The 15,640-nt window shown below is 36.8% G+C and overlaps 1 protein-coding gene across 4 annotated transcripts in view; it reads left to right on the plus strand.

The window, feature by feature from the left end:
- The window catches only part of UHRF2 (ubiquitin like with PHD and ring finger domains 2), an 84,874-nt gene that overhangs the window by 23,289 nt on the left and 45,945 nt on the right, over positions 1-15,640 (plus strand). For all 4 annotated transcript variants that reach the window (XM_080819598.1, XM_080819595.1, XM_080819596.1 and 1 more), the window contains one exon: positions 13,382-13,600. In XM_080819598.1, coding sequence (XP_080675724.1) covers positions 13,482-13,600 — 119 coding nt within the window. In that variant the 5' untranslated portion in view covers positions 13,382-13,481. The remainder of the gene's footprint in view (positions 1-13,381; positions 13,601-15,640) is intronic.

A 15,640-nucleotide genomic window follows, 5' to 3' on the forward strand; every position in this document is an offset into this window, starting at 1 on the left:
TGGGAGAGACTATGCCTGATGAAAGTGTATTTTTAGTGGTATTTGGGGCCAAAAAAAAGGGGAAAGGGATTCAGAAGTGAGCAAACATCAGGGTAATACAGGCAAGTATAAATCGTGAAATGGTTAAGCAGTCAAGAGAAAGAACATGAAGTTTTTTCCCTTATTTCATAGTAAGTTTGTGCTATATACTTCCATAGCTTTCTAAAAGTTGTATTTATTTCCATTAACTGCTCTCTCTATAGGTAAGGTATTTAAAGTTTAACACTAACAGTCCTGAACATCTAAATCCATAAGGATGTGACTGTCATCTTCTACGAGTAAACACCCTGATGATGACTGAAGGGTAAAAAGTAGACTTGGAAAGGACAGTAATTTCTTAAGTGTTTCTGGTAGGTTAATATCAAGGTAGTATGTGTATGGCATAGCTTACGACGATTTAGATTATGTTAAATCTTAGGTGCCAGATTCTGATGTACCTTCTTACATGGATGCCCTGTGATCTTTAGCCCCAGTGTTAGTTTCATTAACTCCGAAATGATACCAAGGTTTAATTATGTAATTTGCCAAAGGCAAAATCTATTAAATGTTCTGACTCCAGAGCCAAGAGTTAACCAATATGTAGTGTTACCACTACAAGCCTAAACTTGGTACATGGGATTGGTACTTGGTACATGGGATTGATGGTAACGTATGTTCCTGTTGTCTTCAAAGGTCAACCATTTTGTATGACCCTAAAGACTGACTTAGACTTTACCTGGGATTTAAAGCAGGCAGCGTACATCCAGCTTCTGTTGAGTTTAACCCTAGGTATGTAAGCAGCTGAGGCCACCATACTGAATTTAATCTTGACTCCTTATTTGGCTGCTTTTATCAGCAGATAAGGGCTAAAAATCTTACCCTGGTTTTGTATTAAGCAACATCTGTTCTCAGTAGATTTGGTTTAGATTTCTTTTAATTAGCCTGATTAGTGTGTTTCAACTCTGGGTACCCATTAGTTTTCTAGGACTTCCCTCCAGAACTTCTAGTATGATTGTTCTGTGGGACTCCCAAGCGGTGGTGTTTATAGAAGTTTCCCTGTGATTCTAACATGCAGCTGTGGTTGAGAACAGCTGCCCTCAGACTAGTGTAGTTCTCTGTATAATCCTTGGGCAGCAGCATCAGCATCACTTGTTAGAAGTGTAAATTTTGGGGCTTACTCCAGATGTAATGAATCAATCTTGGAGTGGCCCAGCAATCTGTTTTAATAAGTCCTCTGGGTGATTTCTGCTGCACATTCATATTTGCAGACCACTCATTGATAACAGCTAGTAAGGCTGGGCCAGAGGCAATTGACAGACACCTGCTACTAAACAATAATATGGGAGAAGGGGTTGTAGAGAGGCTAAAGGTGATATGTAATATCTGAGGAATCTGTTTGTCCTTATTTTGTACATGTCTAGGTGGTTTGTGGCTTGTTTTTTCCCCATTTTGTTTTCATATAGACAAAATTATTAGAAATAAGTTTCTTTCTAAAAGAGATATTTCAGTCTAGCTAAATTATCTGTATGTAAGTTTGAATGAGGGACTGTTTTCTACTATACAGTCATTATCTGTACTAGCTTTGCATAGAAAGCAAAGTTAATATGTGTTTATGGAAAATTGATGTATTATGAGGTGTTGGTAAATTCGTGAGTGGGGGAAAAATACTCTGTAATGGTCAAATATTTGTTCTGAGACTAATCCTGGTTTTCCTCTTAAATTAAGCTCTAATTTAACTCTGTTAGGCTCTAATCTAATAAACTGTAATTATACAGTTGGTCCTTCTAAGAACTTTCTGAATTTGACCTAGGGTTAAACTAGATCTCAGTCTTCCTTTATGCCTTCTTGCATTTAAAGTTCACAGTGCACCTTTAGTTAGTCTTTTTCTTTTTTTTTTTTTTTTTTTTAAGTTTTTATTTATTTATTTTGAGAGGGGGAGAGAGAGAATGAGAGAGAGCGTGAGAGGGGAGAGGTCAGAGGGAGAAGCAGACTCCCCTCTGAGCAGGGAGCCCAACATGGGACTCCATCCTGGGACTCCAGGATCATTACCGGAGCTGAAGGCAGTTGCTTAACCAACTGAGCCACCTAGGTGTCCCCTTTAGTTAGTCTTATAGCATCGTGAGGGAGGGTTTATGCTATGGTGAGTGCTATGAAGTGTGTAAGCCTGACGATTCACAGACCTGTTCCCCTGGGGCTAATAATACATTATATGTTAATTTTTTTAAAAAGTCTTTTTTTTTTTTTTAAGATTTTATTTATTGTATTTATTTGTCAGAGTGATAGAGTACAGGCAGGCAGAGAGGCAGGCAGAGGCAGAGGGAGAAGTCTGATGTGGGACTCGATCCCAGGATGCTGGGATCATGACCTGAGCTGAAGGCAGCCGCTTAACTGACTGAGCCACCCAGCCACCCCCCCCAAAGAAAAGAAGTCTTGTAGTCTTAAATCCCATACAAGGTCAAACAAGTGAATTTAGGAATACTATTCTTGTTGGTAATTTTTTTCTTTATTTCTTTTCTTTACTTTTTTTACGATTTTATTAGTGAAGAGAGAGTGAAAGCACGCCCAAGAACCTAAGCAGGGAAGGGCAGAGGGGGAGGGAGAAAGAATCTGAATCTGAAGCGGACTCCACACTGAGCACAGAGCCTTACTTGGGGCTTGATTCCACAACTGTGAAATCATGACCTGAGCGAAAACCAAGGATCTGACATTTAACCAACTTAGCCACCCAGGTGTCCCAAGTGATTTGCTTTCTTTACTGCTTTATTAAACTTAGCAGTCTAACGTAGAGATCTTGATTTCTAAATTTTAGCTGATTTCTGTAAATAGAAAAGTAAGCTAGAAAACACCTGATTTGGTAAGGAAGTATATATGTAAAGAAGGAAAATGGTTTTGGAGGTTTTTTGTTTGTTTGTTTGTTTGAACGATTTTATTCTTAAGGAATCTTCTACACCCAACATGGGGCTGGAACTCACAGTCCCAGGATTAAGAGTCGCATGTCCCACCAACTGAGCAGCAAGGCACCCCTTATTTCTATATTGTATGTTAGGTGAAGTTGAAATCTTTAAACCTGAGTAAATGTTAGCTAAGAGTCTTTGTAATCATATGCTCTGTAGTGTTCCTATTAAAATAGAAAAGTCAGTTTACCTCAGATACACATGTTTTTACTTTTTAGTAGATTATTCCAACATATTCTAAAAGTGGCACCTGGGTAGCTTAGATGGTTAAGCGTCTGCCTTTGGCTCAGGTTATGATCTCTAGGTCCTAGGATCAAGCTCCTCATTGGGCTCCCAGCTCAGCAGGGAGTCTGTTTCTCCCTGTCTCAGTCTCTCTCTCTTTCTCCTTCTCTCTCGCACTCTCAAATGAATAAATAAAAATCTTTTAAAAAGTACTTTTTAAAGTATAGTAGCTTAATTTAATAACTAGTGCCCGACAGTGTTATTTTAGCAAGTACTTTACCTGGACTGTTTTTGTAATCCTCATAAAAACTCAGTGAATTGTATTTTTATGTGTTAAGTGGAGATAACTGAGATTTAGAGAGGTTTTAACTTGCCTGATGGACAGCTAATAAGTGGTAGACCCCAGTTCACAAAAGCACATACTTGCAACCATTCTACCATACTATAATTTTGAGAGAAGCATGGTTATAAAATAAAATAAAACATCTATATGTAGCATATAGGGTTGTTTACATAATTAAAAAATTTTGTCTCTCCAATTATGATGTTTTTGTGGAACAGATACCTTGAACCAAAGGTTCTTTTTGTCCATAAGTGCCTGTGTGCCTTTTTTCTGTGGGGAGAATCCATAGCTCATTAGTGGTATATGACTTTTTAAATCAAATGGGTTAAACTGCTGCTTTTAACACAGTGTCAAGGCTCTACCATGGGATTGAGTCAAATGGAAATGTCATAGCATCACTTAGGACTTAGAGTGTAACTTATGCTAAACTATAATTAAAAGCTCCTCTGGCAAGTATCTTAGTATAATGTTGTCATTGCTTTCAGCATTCAAGATTTTTCAAGCTATTCTCGGCCTGTGTTGTATGTCTTTGAGTAGCCTTAATTATTGCATATAGAAGTCATTGAGCCAGTTCTGAATAAAACAAGTGGTATTTTTAGATAAAAGTTCTTTTTTCTATAAAGTAACAAAACTAATTTTCTTGACCGTATTGATGTACTGATCTGTTTCTGAAGGAGTCCCCAAAATTTTTTTTAAAGATTTTATTGTCAGAGAGAGAGAGAAAGTGTGTGTATGAGCTCAAGTAGGGGGAAGAGACCACAAGCAGGGGGAGTGGCAGGCAGAGGGAGAATCAGGCTCCCCGCTGAGCAAGGACCCTGATGCAGGACTCTATCCCAGGACCCTAGGGTCATGGCCTGAGCTGAAGGCAGATGATTAACAGACTTAGCCACCCAAGTGTCCCGAGGAGTCCGAAAAATATTTTAAGCAATGTCTGAATGTAATGATTTCTGGATTTTGATGGGAGAGAAAGAGTAGCAGATTTTTTTTTTAATCAAGTCAGTGTTCTGTTGATTGTTGAGTATAGACAACAAGAATGAGGTTTAATTTCAGAACCCACATGCAGTAACCAGTCTGCCCCATTGTTACTTGAATGTTACTAATGTATTTACCAAAGACTTCAAATATTTCTTCCAGCTTTCTCTGACGTGCCACATTCTGAATAGATCATAATCAAAAGGAAGGCGGAAGAAGTTAAGACTGTGGCTTTGTCATTATTCTTCTATTGTGTTATAAGATCACTTAGTGCCTAAAAGAATGACTTTACGGATTTCACCTTTTCAAATTTATACATCCTCCCTTTACATTCGTGTTTCCAAAAAGGTTGGACAGCAGCGCTATAGATTCATGGGGAAAGATGTTTAAAATGTAGATTCCAGAGGGACCCCAAAACCCTTGGTACTCCCAGAGGGGGGTACTCCTGTATTGGGTTGGGCCTGGGGTAAGGCCCAACAATCTGCTTTTCAAATAAGTACCCCCAGAGATTTGTTAAGAATTCAGAGTAGTAGGCATTAGAATCAGAATTTGGTTTGTTTATTGGGAAGTTTTTTGTTTTGTTTGAACTCTTGCAGCTTTGATTTCCTCATCTGTAAATATCTACTTGACCTGTTTTTTTCCCTAATAATCTTGAAAAATACCTAGTAATAATAGAATCAAACTTTCTGTGTTTCATTGATTAATAAAGCCAGGTTGGTAAATACTCTTAAATATAGTTTCAACTTTGGCATAGGTATTTTGTAACATAAATATGTTGTTTACATTACTAAAGCAGTTATCTACCATTGTTAATGTGTTATAGGAATGAGATTTATTTCCATGCCTACTACAAGCAGTTACAAATTAATTGTCTGAGTATGCTTTACATTTAAGGTGTGAAACTTAGTAGTGTTATCTATTAGAATAAGTGCTTTTTGCATGTGGTATGACATTAAAGATTTGCTAAACTAGAACATGCCTCCAGGTGAATGGTGTTCTTAAGCATGTTAACTCCAGGAAGCCATATTTTGAAGGAAGGTTTCGGTAATACTATTTTGCTTAATACAGTTTGAGTCTAAAATTAGTATTAGCCTACAAGCCACCTAAGGAAACGTAGTTTACTATTTATAATCTATTTTTGAGGAATAATGCTTAGTTTCCCTGAGATTTAACTCCCTAGGCTTAATCAAGGATTGTTTTGTCAGTTGAAAACAGAGTCGGCTTTGGCTGAGATGTCACATAGTTAAGATTAATCAAAAGCATGTACTCCAAAAGATAGCTGTAAAAGCTATCCAGATATTTGGACCAATGAAAATGTTACTGAAAAACTTAAGCTTAGGGATTTTTAAAAATTTTAATTCCAGTATAAGTAAAATGTTATTAGCTTCAAGTGCACAATATAGTGATTCAGCAATAAGCTTAGGGATATTTAAGGGTTATCTGATACTGTCTAAACTCTAAAGGATGCAAAGTAGCTAATTTTAATAACTTAGAGTAACCTTGACATTAGGTTCTGAGAACAGGAAGTCATAGTATAAGAGAAGGAAGAACCCTAGTTTCATACTTGCATAGGTTATAGGATTGGCCCTCAGCACCATGTAGTAAAGTTGGCCTTGATAGATTCCTACCTCTCTGTATTTCAATCTTTGAGGATATCTTGAGCCCGATTTTGGAAGTTGTTCAAGGTTCTAACACTTTCCAAAATATTTCAAAAACAAAACAAAAAAAACAAAAATATTTCAAATAGTCTCCTACATAGTTTTGCTCAGTGCAAATGCTGAAAGAAGTTAGTTGCTTGGACCAATTTGCAGAGGTTGTCTTCCACTGTACATTAGACCTCATGGGACAGGGAGAATGCTGTGTTGGGGACTGCCTGTACTTAAATTGAATACTGGCATAATTAACAGTTGAACTGACTACAGGTTTTTTGTTTTTAACATCAAAAGCAATCTTTAAAAAGCCTTTATTAGGTCTTCATTGGATTCTGTGGTCCTACTTAACTAGTTAAAGGACGAAGAGGAGACATAGCAAAATCAACAGGATCTTTTCAAACTAACAGTGGTCATAGTTTATTATAGTTAAGAGCCTTAGTTATTTAAAAGCTGACTTTTCTATTTAATAAGTTGCATGCCTTCAAACATTTGTAGTCTTGATATATCCCAAATACATCAAAGTTTGAACATGGTACCTACTCAATGAAAACTTGCTTTTTTACTGTTTTAGAAATATGTACCCCTAGTTTCTAGAGTACCTAGGGCTCCGAGAATACAAGGTAGAGGAAATAACTTCCGTGTTCCTGAAGGAGAATAACAAAGTACCAAGGATAAAGAAGTAGGAAATAACGGTTACCTGAGGGTACATTATTGTGGCTGGAATGTAGTAGGTACATGGTATGTAGTAAGAAGTGAAACTAAAAGGCTTTCATTTAAACATGGATGAGGAAGATGTCTGTTTATCTCCAGTCCTTCTTAAACCTTCCTAGAAGACCATAAAAGAATCAATGCATAAACCCCACCAAGGATTAAAAAATGTGCTAGGAGACACACAAAAGACAGAAGAAAAGACACAGAAAAGAAAGCAGGAAACTTTTAGAAGGTAAGAAGCTAATGGGTAAATGGTACCTAACTTAACAAGTCAGAGAAAACTGGAACCTAGGAATGAGAAGCCAACAACAAGCAACTAAACTGGCATTGAACAACCTTTGAAAGGCTCAGGCCTTGGATTTACCAAGTACCTTGGAGGTAGGCATATGAAATAAAACTGAGAACAAAAGGATTGGTTAATTTATATGAAAGACCGTTATAGCCACTCCCACCCCGTTCAGGGTTTAAACCAAGAAAGAAGACAGTGGTATTCAAGGAAACAGGAAATAATGAAAGGAGATCCCAGCATAAAGCTGTGGAACAAGTCTAGGCCTTACAGAGCAAGCTGTCCTGATTAGACTACAACAAGTTCTCTAAAAGATATTTTGAAGCCAAAAAGATTGGTTGAGTGCCTGAAATGTTACGATGTACAGGACTTTAACAATCATGGCAGAATGGAGATAAAATAATGATGCAGAACAGTTAAGCATTCAGTGGAAACAAAAACTGTGGAAGAAAGGATAGGTGTTAAAGCATACTTCTTTATTTATCTGTGATTTCTACTTAACATGTTTAAAAAACTATAAAACATTTAAAAATTTTTAAAAATCATAAAAAATACTGAGTTTACAAAGTTTGTATAGTGTACTTAAGAGCAAGAAAAAGTTCATCCGTCCTTGCAGAAATATGGGTTTAGACCCAGATAATCAGAGTTTGAATCCTGTCTGCTGCTTGTTCGTCTGCAAAAGAACCCTCTGTGTTTCATCTTTAATACATGGTGGGGTGGTAGGGTTGGGGGAGGGAGTAGAATGGCACTTATATCCCAAGAATTGTAAATATGTGAACACTTAAAGCAGGGCCATGTGTTAACCAATTACAAGGAAGAGGAGAATGGAGACAAATGAACTGTGCACGAGGAATGGGTAGAATAATAGTTTAAAGTAAAAAGCAAAGTATGAACATGTTATTTAAAAATATAGATGTAAAGAAAAAGCTGAGGATTAAAAATAGTTGCATCTGGGGAATATAAGGTAGGAATATGGTGGGCTGGGCAGGAGACTACTTGTCTTCATTGTAAGGCTTGAGTGTTGACTTTGAATTTTGTACATATATGGGGAAACTGAAGAAGGATGAGCCTTTTGTTTGGATTTTAACTTAACCACAAAGCACTGTATTACTTATTATAGAAATCTTTAAATTTATTCAGAGGTTGAGAGGACGGTATAATGAACCCATCCCCTAGCTTCAACCATTATGAACTCTTGGCCAGTCTTTTTTAATCTAAACTAGCATCCCTAAGCACTGCTGGATTATTTTGTAGCAAGTCCCAAACCCTACCTCCTTTCAACCAGTAAATGGCCTTAGTACTATGGTGGGTGCACTGCTCCTCACTTCAAGAAAAAAAAAATTGACCAGCTTCAAGAAATAAATGCAGTTAGCTGAAAACTTCTAGCAACACCACTTTGGAGACCTGCTACAGTGTTTGAGCCAAGACCACACTCTCCCGGCAGCACCCTCCAACCAGTGAGCAAGTGTGGTCTGTACCATAGCTTACCATTGGACTGGTCAAGACTTTATCAGAGTTCTAACACATTCTCATGCTTTTCTTGCTGAATCTTCCTTTCAAAGTGACCTAACATGGTCTTTTGCTACCTAGACCTAACTCTTTCTCCCTGTCTTTTATAGGTTCACCTTCATCTTAACATCTCAGAGCATTCAACGGGCAAAATAGCTGAAAGCATTCTTTTTAAAGTGTGTAAGAAAAGAACGTACCAGATCTCAAACTGATTTTCTTTAAAAGGTGTTGGTGCAGTGGACCTTAGGCTGGTGTTTGAGAACTTAGCTTTCAGGAGGATTCTCATCATTCCCTGGCTTTAAAAAAATAAAAAACAAAACAATAATTCACTGTGCCTAACCTGCAGACAGTATTGGTTTGTGCTGAACACCAGCTTCTCAGAGTGCTTATGTGATCAGCCCCTGATAAAAATCATGTATTCTTTTCTGAACATCCCTGATAGATAATGTTTCACATGTGTTATAATTTGTTGCTGGAGGATTTAAGCACATTTTGCGTGACTCCACTGGAAGAGGATTCTGAGTTTGTACTTGGTTTCCTTTGATTTTACCCTACGTGCCTTTTTCCTTTGCTTTTTGCTTTGTATCCTTTCACTGTAGTAAATCATAGCTATGGAAACAACCATATGCTACCCTATGAAAAAGAGTCCTGTGAGTTTCCCTAATAAATCATGGAACCTAAAGATGGTTTGGAAACCCTGACAAACCAACAAATCCCACATGAAATTTGTAATGATTCATAAATATGAAATAACCAATCAGTAGTCTTGTCTTTTCCAAAAATATGTTTAGGTTGTCCAAGTAAGGATCAAAACCAAGATCTAAGTTGAGACTTAACCTATTTTTTCCTCCTTGCTAATTTATTTGTGACAGTTCATTCAGTTCAGTTCATTCAGTTTTCCCAGAGTCTGGGCCTTACTGATTACATCCCTGTAGTGGTATTTTAACTTGTGTTTCCTGAAAGCTTATACTTCTATCTAGAGATTTGATTGGATTCAAATTCTTTACCTGATAAGACTAGTTGAGAGATGGTGTTTACTCACTTATATAGTATGGGGATGCACATAATACCTGCTTCTTTCCTTTGGGGAGGGGGGGGGCCCTTAAGATTCAGTGTTGTGGTTCTGATCCATTTATTGTGAAATTTGCTATTAGCTTTTAATGGTTTAGCAGCCATTAATCTTTACCTAAATCCACTATTTTGTTGTGTTGCAAAAAGAATGCCACCTTCCATCTTTCCTTCATTTATTAGCTATAATTCTTTCATAAAAGAAAAAGGCATTATTAGAGGAATTGGGGATAATTCCTAAGTTTCTGGGAGTATAAATAGTTTCCTCTAGAGAATACTGAACATCAGATTATGGGATGGGGAATTCCATCTTGGATGCCTTGAATTTGAGGTGCTTCTAAATTATCTATTAGAGGGACGCCTGAGTGGCTCAGTTGGTTAAGCGGCTGCCTTCGGCTCAGGTCATGATCCCAGCGTCCTGGGATCGAGTCCCACATCAGGCTCCTTGCTCGGCGGGGAGCCTGCTTCTCCATCTGCCTCTGCCTGCCGCTCTGTCTGCCTGTGCTCGCTCTCTCACTCTCTCTCTCTCTCTCTGACAAATAAAAAATTATAAATTATCTATTAGAGAAATGTAGTTGGATATAAATCTGAAGAAAAAGGAGTTATAGTGGAGCTTATGTGTCCCCATTCTGTGTGTGTTAGGATGTCTGTAGATGAAGATATGCAGGAATAGAGTAGTATTAGAGTAATATTTGAGCACTTGGCATGTTCTTGACTTTAATAAGAGTAGTTTTAGGGGCACCTGGGTGGCTCGGTTGAGCATCTGCTTTTGGCTCAGATAATGATCTTGGAGTCCTGGGATTGAGCCCCCACATCGGGCTCCCTGCTCCAGTGAGGAGCCTGCTTCTCCCTCTGCCACCTCCTTCTCCCACTCTGCCTACTTGTGATCTTTCTGTCAAATAAATAAATAAAATCTTTTTTAAAAAAAAGTTGTTCTGGGGCTCCTGGGTGGCTCAGTGGGTTAAAGCCTCTGCCTTCGGCCCAGGTCATGATCCCAGGGTCCTGGGATCAAGCCCCGCATCAGGCTCTCTGCTCGGCAGGGAGCCTACCTCCTCCTCTCTCTGCCTGCTTGTGATCTGTCAAATAAATAAATAAAATCTTAAAAAAAAAAAATTGTTCTATGTGTCCCTTCCATGTCTGTTTTTATACAGAGCATGGACTTAATTAACATCTCTTTGGCTGGAATTAGAAAAAGTGTACTTCATTTTCATGAGTTACCTTTTACAGACTAGTGTATACATGTAGAATATATGTACATATAATTCTGTTATGAAATTGTACAAATTTCCAGGGCAAGTATAGCTCAAATTCCCTTGCTCTGATGTATGGGATGATTTATTTTGCTTTATCTCTGGTAAACATGATTTCATATAATATTTTGAAACTTGGGTCAAGATTTCTAATTTGTTTAAAATATTTCTTAATATCTACTTAGGCAAACTTTGACAAACTTGGACAAGTGGAGAATTTTTTTGCCATTGAAATATGCTTTCTTACTGTATTAAACTGTATATGCTTTCTTACTGTACTAAACTGTATTAAACATATATAATGTGAAAATTATATTTTGGCATCATGACATTACAGCTGAGAAAAGAATTTTAATAGTTTTCTATCCTATGGTCTTAAGGATATTGAAGCAGGAAACAAGTTCAAAAACTTCCAAATTAGAGAAGTCCTTAAATAATCTAATTTAACTTCACTTTACGGATTGGGAGAGTTGTTGGTTATTTTTGTGACCAAACCAATGTGAAGCAACATGAGTGAATAAACACAAGTGTTCGGCTAGAGACCTCTAAATTTAGGTTTGACCAATAAAAAATGGGATTGAAATGGGAGAAAAGCAGAACCATAGACATGATTGTATTTGTCAGTTTCTTTGTGATTATTTCTGTGGGATAATGACAGAATATTAACTGACATTTACTTAACCCATTATATGCTGTTTTAAGCACTTTACAAGTCTTATTTTAGTTCTGGAAACAACCACATGTGATACAATTAGTTAACATTAAGCTACATTTTATATATGGCAAGGTTTAATATGGATACAGAGTTTTCCCAAGGATATCCAGTAGTAAAAAGCTAAAATGGGAATTTAAATCCAGCCAGTGAAGACACCAGGATGATAAGGGACTCAAAATACAAGTTTTATATACATTGAAGGAAATCCACTTAAAATATTTTTACTTAAAAGAGAACATTGAGGGTGGCAAGGACATTTAGACTGTCCAGTATTACGTCTTTTATGGACAGTGTATAAGTTTCCTCTTGGGACTTAGGTATAAGCTTATGTTTGATCCAGTATCAAGTATTTTCTCTTCCCTATGTCAGAGCTATATGAAGATAGAAGGGCTTTTCTGAGCATTAAAACTGTCCCGTTGTCACTTACTGTCCAAGCAGAGATTGCATGCTTAATAGGAAGGCTTGTGGTAGAAGGGAGTTACGGCACTAAGACGGTAAATGGACCAGATCTACGCTGAGGCCCTTTGCTAATCGTGAGATTTTTTTTCTTTTTCAGTTAACTAAAATATGAAGAGACTTTGTTAAATTGGATGATTAACTAAAGATATCACCCAGGATTTATGCCCGTTTACTCTAAATGAGTTAGGTATACTATGAGAGTCCTAGGCTTGCAATAGTACTTGGTTTCTTCAGAAGAGCCAAGGCTTTCCTGCTAGAACTGCTTCCAACTTTGGACCCACGGTTAAGGGTTAATGGTCTTGTCTGTTTGTTTCTACCTTGTTAATACTGTCACAGTAGGGTATGATACTTTTTAACTACTGACAGGATTTGTGAAAATTGATTGCTGGGCCTTATTCCCAGATGATCTGACTCATCCAAAGTGGAGCCGAAGAGTTTGCATTCGTAACATGTTCCCAGATGGTGTTGATTCTGCTGGTGTGGGGCTCATATTTTGAGAAACACCATTATAATAGTTTGGCCTACCCCAGCAGATTGAGCTTTCCAAGAGTAGGAACCAGAGTTACTTATTTCTTTGACTCCCCTACTACCAAGCGATACAGGTCTTAATTTTGTAGCTATTGTTACTGTTACATTGCTCTCTTTGGCTTGTTAATGCCAGAACTTAGGCTTAAATTTTAGGAAACTTCTAAAGCTTTAGGTTTAGATCAAGTTTCAGTTTAAGTTAAGCTTACCTTTAGAAGCACAGAACCAATATTCTGCTAGAATTATTTCACATGGGTCCTTTTTTTTTTTTTTTTTAAACCGTTATGAGACTACATGGCTACATGTTAGAACTAGAATTTTGCCTCTCCTGGAAAAATGGAGGTTTTTTAAATGTACTAAGTTCATTCTTACTGTGTGTAAAGCAAATAGCAGATCTCAGTGAACTGTTCAAGAACAGGTCATGTGGTCCTATTAAAGTAATCTTTAAGCTTAGGTTAAGAAAATGTGGAGCAAGAAGAGCTTGTGTTTTTACCTACTCCTACCCCTTAAGCTAGCAAAGAATGTCTTACTAAAATGTTACCAAAAACTATTTATTCTGGCAGTTACAATCATGAAAAAAATACCATTTAAGTGGAATTAAGAGTGATTAGGTTTTTTATATGTGTTGAATATACTTTTAGTCTTTGATAGTAATCATAAGCAGCATTTTGTGATTCTTCTCTTTTTCTCTCCTCAGATATCCAGAAAGTGGTACGGTAGAAATAAATGTCAAGGATCTTCGACCACGAGCTAGAACCAATTTGAAGTGGAATGAACTAAATGTCGGTGATGTGGTAATGGTTAATTACTCTGTAGAAAATCCTGGTAATAGAGGATTTTGGTTTGATGCAGAAATCACCGCACTGAAAACAATCTCAAGGACCAAAAAAGAACTTCGTGTGAATATTATCTTAGGGTAAGATTACTTACACTGATGCCCTTTAGCTACTGAAGTAATCAAGGATGTAATTTTTAGATATTACACACATGTTCCTTAGTTTAAAAAAAAAATGGTATCTGTGAAAGTTAGAAATTTACGTACTAAAGGAGAACTTTTTAATATAAATTCTTGAGATTTTTTTTTTTATTAAGGATGGCCCTTAAATGTCCATCACTGCTTTAAGGCTGTGGAGATATTATTTGAAAGCATCTTGGAAATAACTGAATATTTTATTCAAGAAATCCTTGCTTACCTCACAGGATTCTTACAGGTAATATACAAAAGCATTTCAATAGCTGTGGTTGTTATGAGGATTTATGTTGATATAATAGCAGTGAATATCAGCCTGACCACCTATCTGCTGTACTTGTAAGGCTAGCTGAAATTTTTCTTTATAGTAATTTTCTTCATTTTACAGAATTTAACAAGCTTGATAAAGAGAATTCGAAATATAAAATGTGACCCAAAATGCCAAATTGCTCCACTATTTCTATCATTAATTCTTTAAGAAATAATTTGGTTTGGGGTGCCTGGGTGGCTAAGTCACTTGAGTGTCTGCCTTGGGCTCAGGTCATGATCTCAGGGTCCAGGGATGCAGTCTCGTATCAGGCTCCTTGCTCAGCAGGGAGACTGCTTCTCCCTCTGCCTGCCACTCCCCCTGCTTGTGCATGTGTGTGCGCACGCGTGCTCGCTTGCTCTCTCTGCAAATAAATAAATAAAATTTTAAAAAAGTAATTTGGTGTTTTACTCAAGTGGTAAAATACAATGCATTGTTTCACAGCTACTTTATTACACATAGGAAAATATTAATCACCATCTTTCTGTGTCCGAGTCTTTTAAGTAGAATTTATTGGATGAACAGTAACTAATTTATTTTTTTTGAAGTCTGTTAAACTCTCTCTAGTTTTTATAGTATTTAAGTAAATAATCTCATATATGTATTTTGTGCTTTGCTTTTTTTTTTTAAAGAATGAATTTTTATAAATACATTTTTGTTGAGCATTGGGGATTCTAGAATGTCCCTGGCAGTTGTGTATGTGTGTGTGTGTTTGTAGGAAGCAGCCACACCAAGATTCTTGTCAAGTTCTATTTAACAGGATTATTGTATGTAACATATATATATGTTGGATAGATATATAATATGGAGTATATGTTAAATATAATGGATGTATTATACCAAATCTGAGATTAAGCATCTGCTTACAATTAATAATACAAAGAAGGGGGTCAGTAAATTACAGCCTACTGGTTATGAAAATACTTAACTGGAACATAATAATGCCCTCCATTTACATATTATCTATGGCTGTTTTTGTATTCAGCATTGTTCAGTGATGCAACTGAGACTACCTGGCTTGCATACCTAAACTCTTTACTCTCTGGCCCTTCATGGAAAAAGTTCGCTGACTCCTAAGATAAAAAGAATGTTGTAGGGTGCTGAAAATAGCTTATATTTTAGAAAACAGTTTCAGAACTTTCTACAAACACTAGTGTGATTCTGTTGCCAGGTAAGGATGTAACTCAGACTTCTGAACAAATTCAGATTTGTATAAGGGTACAAATCATGAAGAAAAGGAAAAGGCCTGTACATAAATGGGTTAGATAGGGAATCATATAATGTACTTGAGTGTAAGAAGTACAAAACAGCATGTGTATACAATAGGAGGAGATAAAAGTACTCACAGAGTTAAAAAAAAAAAAAAAAAAAGGAAAAATAGCTTGCTATTTAAAAGATTTTCCCTGAGGGATTCTGAAGTATAGTTAGAGTGGAGCATCCTGGCTTTAGGGACTAGAACTAAGATTGAGTGGAAATTATAGATAGGCAGATAATGACTCACTAGAGAAAACATGTGATAGATATCCCAACAGTAAAACACACTGTCCTGTAAAATATTATGCTCTGTGTCATTTAAGTTTTTACTAGATGTATTAGGAACGTAAGAGCTTAAAAAGGAGTCAATGCAGCATGTGGTATGGATAGGATTTTTTTCCCCCATGGTTAGAAATCTTTTTCTT

Source organism: Martes martes (genome assembly GCF_963455335.1).
Source record: "Martes martes genome assembly, chromosome: 12".
Taxonomy (NCBI): domain Eukaryota; kingdom Metazoa; phylum Chordata; class Mammalia; order Carnivora; family Mustelidae; genus Martes; species Martes martes.